The sequence below is a fragment of the Hemiscyllium ocellatum genome, chromosome 32, assembly GCF_020745735.1.
Source record: "Hemiscyllium ocellatum isolate sHemOce1 chromosome 32, sHemOce1.pat.X.cur, whole genome shotgun sequence".
NCBI classification, from domain to species: Eukaryota; Metazoa; Chordata; class Chondrichthyes; order Orectolobiformes; family Hemiscylliidae; genus Hemiscyllium; species Hemiscyllium ocellatum.
In genome coordinates, this window is record NC_083432.1 from 10420925 (window position 1) to 10432707 (window position 11783).

Consider the following 11783-nt stretch of genomic DNA (forward strand, 5'->3'; position numbering starts at 1 on the left):
GTGTCTCAAATATGTTATCCATATCACTGTCAGCCTCAAGGAGGCAGTGCACCACCTCTGATTAGCAGCATTTCCTGTACATTTAAGCCTTCCAGGCTGACAGAGTTGTCTCAAACGTTCTACGTACTGCAGGCTGTACAAGATACGGAAATGAACTTCTCTGCCCTACATCAAGTTAACCAAAAGTAAAGCAAGTACAACAATCACTTAAGTGTCTTGTACCATCAATTCTAAACTGTAGGTTTGTAAAAAGTATTGTTTTTTACGCCCTTACTGACAAACTAGCTCCCTCTCCTGTGCTGGTAAATTTTGATTTTCCCTGTGCTAGCTTAAAGATTTGAGTTGTTAGAAGTTACTTGAGTTGAAACATCGTCCCTAACAGCAGTAGCTCAACAAGCAATCAACTCATTTCCCTTCGATGTCACTTTCACACTTCTTTCAGCTGAGGGGTCCTGGACAGGGTTCTCTCAAGGGTTTGTCTCGCTCCCACAAGGTAAGTGAGTGTTGGTCTCTGTTTATTCACAGCCACATTTTCTCAGGCAGGTCTGATTCCCCCAGCCCTGGGTAAAAGGAAATGAAGATAAAAGTAAGTCTATTTAAAACAATAAGGACATAAGAATTAGGATCAGGTGTAGGCCATCTGGCCTTTCGAGCCTGCTCCGCCACTCAGTAGGATCATGGCTTATCTTGTCAGGGCCTCAGCTCCACTTACCTGCCCTCTCACCATATTCCTAAATTCCTTTATTGTTCAAAAAAATGATACCAACCACTTCACTGGGCAGGGAATTCCATAGATTCACAACTCTCTGAGCGAAGAAATTCCTTGTCAATTCAGTCTTAAATCTGCTTCTCCTAATTTTGAAGCTATGCCCCTTTGTCCTAGGTGGAAACATTCTCTCTACGTCTATCTTATCTATTCCGTTCATAATTTTAAATGTTTCTATAAGATCCCCTCTCATTCTTCTAAATTCCAGTGAATATAATCCCAGTCTACTCAGTTCCCCCCTCATAAACGAACCCTCTCAACTCCAGAATCAACCTAGTGACCCTCCTCTGCACCCTCTCTAGTGCCAATACATCGTTTCTCAAGTTAGGAGACTAACACTGCATGTAGTACTCCAAGTGTGGCCTTACCAGCACCCTGTATAGCTGCAACATAACCTCCCTGCTTTTAAACCCAATCCCTTTTGCAATGAAGGACAAAATTCCATTTGCTTTCCTCATTACCTGTTGCATCTACAGACCAACCTTTTGTGATTTATGTACAAGGACACCCAGCTTCCTCTGTATAGCAGCATGCTACAGCATTTTAGCACTAAAGTAATAGTCCTTTTTGCTGTTATTCCTATCAAAATGAATGACTTTGCATTTATTAACATTGTATTCCATTTGTCAGACCTTTGCTGACTCACTTAAAGTATCTATATTCCTCTGCAAATTTCACAGTCTTCTGTACACTTTGCTCACCCACTCATCTCAGGGTCATCTACAAACTTTGACACACTACACGTGGTTCCCAACTCCAAATCATCTACGTAAATTGCAAATAATTGCGGTCCCAACACCAATCCCTGAGGCACAGCACAAGTCACTGGTTACCAACCAGAATAGTACTCATTTATCCCCACTCTTTGCTTCCAATCCTCTATCCATGCTAATACTATATCCATATTGTGCAGCAGCTTCTTGTGCGGCACCTTGTCAAAGGCCTTTTAGACATCTAGGTACACTACATCTACTGGGTCCCCATTGTCCACTGTGTACATAATGTCTTCATAGAATTCCAAAAGATTAGTTAAGCATGACCTGCCTTTCATGAACACCCTTTAGGGGCAGCATGGTGGCTCAGTGGTTAGCACTGTAGCCTAACGGTACCAGGGACCCATATTCAATTCCAGCCTTGGGCGACTATCTGTGTGGAGTTTTCACATTCTCCCCATGTCTGCATGGGTTTCCTCCGGGTGCTCCAGTTTCCTCCCACAGTCCAAAGATGTACAGGTCAGGTGAATTGGCCATGGTAAATTGCCCATAGTGTTAGGTGTATTAGTCAGAGGGAAGTTAGTCTGGGTGGGTTACTCTTCGGAGGGTCTGTGTGGACTTGTTGGACCGAAGGGTCTGTTTCCACACTGTAGGGAATCTGGATCTAAAACCCATGCTGCGTCTGCCCAATGGGACAATTTCTATCTAGATGCCTTGCTAATAGTCTTTGATAATAGTCTCAAGCATCTTCCCCACAGAAGTTAAGTTAGCCGGTCCAGAATTTCCCATCTTTTGTCTACTGCCCGTTTTAAACAGCGGCATCACATTTGCTGTTTCCCAATCTGCTAGAACTGCCCCAAAGTCCAGCGAACTTTGGAAAATTACCACAAGTGCACTTGTTATTTCTCCCACCATCTCTTGTAGTACCCTGGGATGCATTCCATCAGGGCCAGGAGACTTATCTATCCTTAGCTGAATTTTCTTGCCTAATATTACCTCTTGGGTGATAATGATTGTTTCAAGATCCTCACTTGCCTTTATCTCTTTGTCAATTACTAGCATGTCATTTGTGTCCTCCGCTGTGAAGACTGACACAAAATACCCACTCAATGCTTCGGCCATTTCATCATATCCCATGACTTAATGCTCCTTCTTGTCTTCTAAAGGACTAACATTTACTCCAGAAATGCTTTTTTTGTTTTATGTATTTATAGAAACATTTGCTATCTGTCTTTATATTCTGTGCTAGTTTTTTCTCATGTTCTATCTTACTTTTCTTCATAGGTCTTTTTGTGGCTTTCCCAATCTTCTCGTTTTCCGCTGATCTTGGCCGCTTTGTATGCCTTCTGTTTCAATTTGACAGCCTCCCTTATTTCCTTAGACATCCATGGCAGATTACGCCTTCCTTCTCACTAGAATATACTTCTGCTGAACAATTTGAAAAATTGCTTTGAAAGTCCTCCACTACTCATCAACTGTCCCACCAGAGAATAAGTCATGTGGTTTTCCAGTCTACTTTAGCCAACTCCCTCGTCAGCCTATAGAAGTCTCCCTTCTTTACTTCATAGAATCCCCACAGTGTGGAAACAAGCCATTTGGCCCAACAAGTCCACACCAATCCTCCGAAGGGTAACCCACCCAGACCCATTCCCCTGCCCTATTACTCTACATTTACCCTTGATTAATGCAGCTAACCTACACATCCCTGAGCAAGATGGGCAATTCACCTAACCTGCATGTCTTTGGATTGTGGGAGAAAACAGGAGCGTCAAGAGGAAACCCACACAGATACGGGGAGAATATGCAAGCAATATTCAATACCTGAGGCTGGTATTGAACTCACGTCCCTGGTGCTGTGAGGTAGCAGTGCTAACCACTGAGCCACCATGCTGCTCAGGATCAGTTTAAGCACAGGACCCTGGTTTTGGATTTTATCTTCACACTCTCCATCTGTATTTTAAATTCAACCAAACCATGATTGTTCCTTGCAAAAAGATCCCTAACTCCTGTCTCATTACACATAGCTTGCTCCCTCATTGGTTCCATTACATACTGTTCAAGAAAACTATCGCAGATATATTCAATTAACTCCTCCTCAAGGCTACTCTGACCAAGCTGGTTTGACCAATCGATGTAGATTAAAATCCCCCATGATAATTGTCATACAGAGTGATTGAGAAAATTATATATTTTCAGTGCATTCAGTATACTACATGATTTTACACTATTAAAATGTAAGCCTTGACACTAATCTTGGAGCCAGGCACCCCCAAAATCAGTGTGATTCACTGGTGCTAAAGCACACAGAAATCCAACTCATAGAAATTCTACAGTGTAGAGGCAGAGCATTCAGCCTATTGATTCACCGACTCTCCCACCCTCCACAACTCTGCATTTACCATGGCTAATCCTAACATTAAAAACAATTTTCTCCATGTAGCCTGGAGAAAACCAGAGCACCCAGGAGAAACCGATGCAGATATGGGGATAATATGCAAACTCCACGTGGACAGTTTGCTGAGGCTGGAATTAAACCCAGGTCCTATGGCACTGTGAGTTAGCAGTGCTAACCATGAGCCACCATGCTACCCATTGAGAGAGATCTTCCTGGGATTCATTCCTGATGGATCAGATCCCAAACTGATCCTAATTAAAATAAATGGAGCTTCCCCAGGACTCAAATAGCCCTTTCTATGAGTGATATCAATGGAAAGGAGATCCAAATTCACAGCTTTCGCTGGGTTAGCCAAGATTCATTTTAAATCCCAAATATTTTGAACTAAGCAAAAGGAAACTCATTTCTGATTACTGGTTATTCTTTCCCCATTTAATTTAGTTCCATGGGTATAAGAACCCGTCAATAAATTTATATCAAATAGTTCCATCTGAAAATATAAGATCCAAAATTATTTGCTGTTAATTGTTTGATATCTCTTATTCAAAGGAGACTAGCGAAGTCCACTTTACTGCTCATCCCATTGTTTGGGGTAAACTACATTATCTTTGTCTTTGTCCCTGACCATCTGAATGTCTACTTCCGACTGGTGTTTGACCTTGTTCTGGGATCCTTCCAGGTGAGTGTTCTGACAGTCTTGAATGGCATCAGTCTTTTAAGAGGCATGTGAATGGAAAGGAATTATAAATGTAACTTTGGTTAACAGTGATTGAGCAAACAGTATAAGAACAGGAGTAACTATTGTGCTATTCGGTTAGATCATGACTGATCTGTACAGCACCTACATGTTGCTCATATTATGTCGCTGCTATTAACACAATTCAACTCTTAGTCTCAAAATCAACAGTTGAATTAAATTGCCAAAATAGAACATTGTTGTTTTGGAAGGTATATTGCCTTAAGAAACGGTATTGCCATGAATGAATATGAAGTGCAATGATCCAAGTGTGTTCAATGGTCTCAGTCTAAATCTATCAGGCATTAACCAAATAGAATCTGGGTAGGGATACTGTTAAAAATCAACCTAAGGAATCTGCCAACATTCCATGATCTGCTGCTTCAAATAAAAGCAGATAATGTTGAAAGGTTTAGCAACATTTGAGGAGGAGAGACTGAGTTAATGTTCCAGGCTATGACCTTTTGTCAGAACTCAGTTATTCTCTACACAGATGGTGCCAGACATAATAGGTATACTTTCTGCTGTAGTTTTTACTTTTATCATCCACTCCATTTAAGTACAAGAGTGGCATGTCATGTCACAGTTGTAACTTTGGTTCAGCCACATTTGGAATACTGCGCACAATTCTGGTCGTCACATTACCAAAAGGATGTGGATGCTTTGGAGAGGGTGCAGAGGAGGTTCACCAGGATATTGCCTGGTATGGAGAGTGCTAGCTAGGAAGAAAGGTTGAGTAGGTTAGGATTATTTTCATTAGAAAGATGAAGGTTGAGGGGGGACCTGACTAAGATCTACAAAGTCATGAGAGGAACAGACAGAATTGATAGCAAGAAGCTTTTTCCCAGAGTGAGGACTCACTTACTAGGGGTCACGAGTTCAAGATGAGAGGGGAAAAGTTTAAGGGAGATATGCATGGTAAGTTCTTTACGCAGAGTGGTGGGTGCCTGGAACGTATTGCTAGCAGAGGTGTGTAGTGGCGGGCACGATAGTGTCATTTAAGATGCATCTAGACAGATACATGAATGGGCAGGGAGCAGAGAGATACAGATCCTTAGAAAATAGATGACAGGTTTCGATCAAGGATCTGGATCAGCACAGGCTTAGAGGGCCAAAGGGTCTGTTCTTGTGCTGTAATTTTCTTTGTTCTTTGTATTTAGCTTCAGTAATAGACTGCTACTTTAATCAGTTTTGAACAGACAGCAAGAATTCTAGAATGAAGCCAATGGCAACAATCTTTAAATAGGCATGATTTGGAGGAGCTGGTGTTGGACTGGGGTGGACAAAGTTAAAAGTCACACAACACCAGGTCATAGTCCAACAGGTTTACTTGGAAGCACCAGCTTTTGAAGTGCTGCTTCTTCATCAGGTGGTTGTGGTCCTGCTCCACAACCACCTGATGAAGAAGCTGTGCTTCAAAAACTAGTGCCTCCCAAATAAACCTATTGGATTATAATCTGGTATTGTGTGATTTTTGAGTTTAAATAGGCAGGTTGCATTCCAAAATTAATTAAGCAGGGCAGCACCAGTGGCATACTAGTATAAACACTAATCAAACTTAGATCAGGTATTAGTGTAAATTAGAGGGAGGTGACAGATAATAGGTATTATCACATGACTGTTGATGGAGAGGCCCAGGTAATGTTTTGGGGATCTGAGTTTGCATCCTGCCACAGCATATGGGGGAATTTGAATTCAATAAAAATCTGGAATTGAGACTCATGATGACCGTGAGTCCATTGCCGATTATCAGGAAACCCTTGTCTGGTTCACTAATGTCCTTTAGGGAAGGAAATGGCCATTCTTACCTGCTCTCACCTACATATGACTTCACATGTGGTTGTCTCTTAACTGCCCTCTCGACAATGAGAGATGGGTAATAAATGCTGACCTAGCCAGTACTGCCCTCATCCCATAAGTGAATAAAAAAAAGTGCTAATCATCCTCAGAGAGATATTAATTCAAGCACTATTCAATTCACAGTCATTTTTTATATGCGCCGCTTATCATCTTAGACAGATCATCTTAGACATTAACTGGACCTTCATGCAGGATTTAAGAAGTTGAGTGGAGAGAGACCATTCATAATTACTTATGATTTTGACTAATGCAAGGCACACACGGACCTAATCTATTCATCTACAGGGTAACCATTCATCTTTAGTGTATCCAGTGCAGAGATCCTCACACTGAATCAGAAAGTTGGGACTCGGCTTAAAATGACTGTTTGAAAGTTAATTCATGATTTACCTGGTATTGGTCATTTTCATTACATTGGTTTAATATCTAAATATACAACCAGATTGTGACACTCTGTTCTCTGTTCCCAGGGTTTCATTGTTGCAGTCCTCTACTGTTTTTTGAATGGAGAGGTAAGATCAACAACACAATAACCTATCAATGTTAGTTGATTATGACTGTATCCCAGTGTTCAACAAGTGATATTGCAGCAGACAATCAGGGAATCTTGCTTGTTAGGAGCTTTCCAAGATATCATGCTCTATGTGGTAGCATGTGAATTCCCAACATACCATGTCGCCTCCTGATTATACTAGATTCTATTGCATTCTCTCATCCTTTATTGCAAAGCTAACTTGAGTTTTAATTTTTCGAACATTGGTGGCACTGCCTTCAGTTGCCTTGCCCCTACTCTGCAATATGCTCCCTATACCTTTACACCTGCATACCTCACTTTCAGCTTTTAAGATACTCATGTGGTTCACTGGCAGATTTCCTCAAATCATACAGTGTGGAAACAGGTCATTTGGCCATCGAATCTGTACCGACCTCCCAAAGGTAATCTTACTAGACACAGTCTCCCACCCTATTCCCATAACTATACATTTGCTAATCTACTAGTGGGTATATTCCTGGACACTGTAGGGCAATTGACCATGGCCAATCCACCTCATCCATTCATTTCATTAAGTTTCTTTGAAGCATCTTGTGACATTTATTGCTATTTAATGTTGCCATTTAAATTTATGTAGTTGTTTTTTGTGGAAGTTTCCAGAGTTAGGCCCATGGAGGTGTGAAGTTGATCTGTTATTTCACAGCAAGAATGTCTAAGCTACTTATCTTCATAGAATCATAGGGATATATAGCTTGGAAAAACACTCTTCAGTCTAACTTTTCCATGCCGAGCAGATATCCTAGATAAATATAGTCCTATTTGCCAGCATTTGGCCCATATCCCTCTAAACCTTTCCAACTCAAAAACCAGCCTCTACCACTTTCTGTTGCAGCTCATTCCATACACACATCACCTTCTATGTGAAAAAGTTGCCCTTAGGTCACCTTAAACCTACACTCTCTAGTTTTGGTCTCCCCCACCCCAGGGAAAAGACCTTGTCTATTTACCCATATCCATGCTCCTCATGATTTTATAAGGTCACCCCTCTATAAGGTCACCCCTTAGCCTCTGATGCTCCAGAGAAAATAGCCTCTCCCTATAGCTCAAACCCTCCAACCCTGGCAACATCCTTGTAAATCTTTTCTGCATCCTTTCAAGTTTCACAACATCCTTCCTGTAGCAGGGAGACCAGAATTGCACACAGTATTCCAAAAGTGGCCTAACCAATGCCCTGTACAGCTGCAACATGACCTCCCAAACTCCTATACTCAATGCACTGACCAATAAAGGCAAGCATACCAAACACCTTCTTCACTATCCTATCTACCTACTTCTGCACTTTTAAGGAACTAGGAACCTGCACCCTAAATTTCTTTATTCAGCAACGCTTTCCAGAACCTTACCATTAATTGAATGCATTTCCATGTCACCTCCCTCTTTAACATCCCAGGTTAGCAACTTGGAGATTGGCATTACACTGCATTGAAAGTAATCGCTGTTTCACAACATATTGTTATAATCTCAGCAGCTATTATTATTAGACAATGCAGATGCCAATGAAAGCCGTGTTGATAGATCACACATTTTATTACTTAACCAGATGGTCTTTCACTGAAACGCACAAGCAATGCTGCAGATCTGGCTTTAATAATAATACCAAAGTACTGTGCAAAAGAAAAGTTGTTATGATAGAATAAATCAAGCTATTTATAATGCAATTTGGAAGATTTCAAAACTCACAGTAAAAATTCAATATCCCATCTATCCCAATGGCATTCTTCTACAGTATTCAGAGACCAGTGAGAATTTCCTTTTTTATCACATCCAAGGATTTGATTTAACTCATTCCCAGTTTTGAGAATTTCTTCCTTGAGTGTTCGTACAACTAAGCTTAGACTTTCTCAGTATTGAATAACCCTTTGGGGTTCTAACAGCAGTTCTGATCTGGACTTTTCAAACTAAAACTCTTGCAGTGAGGTAAACTCTTTCTCAACTTTTCTAAACTAGCTTCTTTCTCTGTGAGGAAGATTCATGCTTTCATCTTCAACAAGGACATCTGCAAATTGACACTGAGAGTTTTCCCAGCTATGAGAGTTTCCCCTAAGCAAAAACAAAATTAATACCTGATCCCGCTAACTGAAAGTAAGCTAATGCTCTTCAATGTTTATTCTGTTCACTTGTAAAACTCTCCCAATATAACAAACTGCCATTACCACTCCAGGAAGTCTCTCTCCCATACTTGTTTTAAAACAAAATCATGGCTGACAAGTTAATCATTAAAGACTGTCAAATACACAGACCTAAATCTCCACCACTGGTTCAAAATCCAAACTCTAAAATAAATGAGTTTAACATATTTATAAATCTCACACTTTGTATCATGATATGTTCTGAAACAAAACTTAAGTCTTGTTTGAACTGACTTAAATCTGTTCACAAACAGAGTCATACCATTGTGGATGAGACAATTCTAGCGAATCCATCTCCTCCCAATCTGCCCTAAAGATCAACCCCATAGGGTCAGTACAGATCAAACATATATTCCCCAAACTCAGACATTAAAACTTGGACAAATATTTCCCTTCATTAGGCTTCTATCGGTTGACATTATTGCATGTTACAATGTGTTAATGATTGAGAGGTACAGCAGCTTGTAATGCCTTGCAGCTTCCTGTAAATGTCTTTGCATTTGGTTGTTCAGGTACAAATGGAACTAGGCAGAAAGTGGCGGCGATCGTGCACTCAGTGGTACCTCTCAGCTGATTCAAGGTACTGTCCCCCTTCCATGGAGAGTCACACCACAAAAGAAGGCACGCAGCTCTCCATGGTGTCCTGTTACAACTCCCAAATCCAAGCTGTCAATACTGACCAAGCTGACTCAACCATTGCCTGAGGATATTGAGATGAAAGGACAGTTGGATTTCCGTCTTAAGGGTAATCTGTATATTTCAATTCAAGGGCCAATTACCCAGTGCTCAGTATTGGTGGTCATCTTGTTCATCACAAACATCACAAAATTGGATTCAATAAAAGTGTCCAAATTCATTAATATGTGTGGTTGCTGAGCAAAGCTACACCATCAAGCTGTCTACAGTCAGAAAATCTTGTGTTAAATGAAGGATAATTTGTATAATCCAATGTTTTTATTTCATCAATATCCTGATGTGCTGGAGAGAATAATTTGGCTTTAAACTCACCAAGATATAGCTGCAATATCAGCAGATAAATGTAGAATAGGCTTTTGTGAGACTTCTCAGAGCATGATTAGACCCATATTAAAACAATAGGCCCAGAAATGTTGCAGAAACATTGGATGTTCCACTTCTAACATGAATCCTCACATGGTCCCTATTTCTTATGCAGCCATCAGCCCTTACTGACAATGACCTGCTGTTCTCCAGACTCTCACACAAGGACCATTCTTTAAATATGACTGCAGACTTCAAAACAACTTGTTGAATGGGAAATGCTCTGTGATGTTTCAGGGAGGTGACAGGATGGGATGCCAGCGCAGACAATGCCCTGGCATTGAGTTTTGCCAAAACTGCATCCAAACAAAATGATAATAACAAGATCTAAGTATAAAACTGCAGATGATATTCCTTTTGAGTATGTTCTGTTCTGGTGTGAGGGTCGGGTGATCAAAATTTCTTTGAGTTTATTCTTCTACAGAGTTGCTCACCTCATTTCACAAAACCAGACAGAGGGAGAATAAGGATCAACAGTTGTTTTCAATTCATTCATGGGATGTGAGCATCACTAACTGCCTTGAGAAGGTGGTCAGCTACCTTAAAAGTCAGAGAGTCGTAGAGATATACAGCATGGAAACAGACCCTTCGATCCAACTCATCCATGCCAACCAGATATCCTAAATTAATCCAGTCCCATTTGCCAGAATTTCTAAACTCTTCCTATTCTATCCAAATGCCTTTAGATATTATAATTATACCAGCGTCCACCACCTCCTCTGGCCGTTCATTCCATATCCGCATACCCGTACCACCCTTTGTGTGAAAACGTTACCCCTTAGGTTTCTTTTAACTCTTCTCCTCTCAACTGAAACCTATGCCTTCTAGGTTTGGACTTTGCTACCCTGGGTGAAAAACATTGACTGTTTATCATGATTTTATAAACTTCTATCAGGTCACCCCTCGGCCTCCAATGCTCCAGGGAAAATAGCTCCAGCTTATTCAGACTCTCCCTATAACTAAAAACCCTCCAACCCTGGTAACATCCTTCCTTTAAATCCTTTCTGAACCCTTTCAAGTTTCATGACATTCTTCTGAAAGTAGGAAGTCCAGAACTGAACACAATGGTTAATTAAGAACAAAGAACAAAGAAAATTTACAGCCCAGGAACAGGCCCTTCGGCCCTCCAAAACTGATCCGTTGAAAGTACTTGAACTATAGTATTCTCAGTTAAAGACCCCATAATAATTATTCTATCGCTCTCGCTCCCTCCGTGGGTCATCTTTGCTATCCTAACCTCTACATCTCTGGAACTATTTGGAAGTCTACAGAAACTTCCCAAAATGGTAACTTCTCCTTTCCTGTTTCTAATCTCAGCCTATACTACCTCAGTTGATGAGTCCTCAAATTACTTCTCTGCAGCCATAATATTGCCCTTGACTAACTCTGCCACTCTCGCTCCTATCGAGAATCATTTTTGCTATCCTTTCCTCTGAATCTCTGGAAGTATTCAGAGGCATATAGAAAACTCCCAACAGGGTAACCTCGCCTTTTCTGTTTCTAATCTCAGCCCATAGTACCTCAGTTGACAAGTCCTCATACATCCTTCCTGACACTGTTATACTGTCCTTG

The 11783-nt window shown here is 40.8% G+C and overlaps 1 protein-coding gene across 1 annotated transcript in view; it reads left to right on the forward strand.

Annotated features, from left to right (window-relative positions):
- Window positions 1-9856, forward strand: part of LOC132830745 (vasoactive intestinal polypeptide receptor-like) — a 56946-nt gene extending 47090 nt beyond the window's left edge. Inside the window, exons 8-10 of the mRNA XM_060848581.1 lie at window positions 4424-4553; window positions 6941-6982; window positions 9665-9856. Coding sequence (XP_060704564.1) covers window positions 4424-4553; window positions 6941-6982; window positions 9665-9856 — 364 coding nt within the window. The remainder of the gene's footprint in view (window positions 1-4423; window positions 4554-6940; window positions 6983-9664) is intronic.
- The last annotated feature ends 1927 nt before the right edge of the window (window positions 9857-11783 follow it).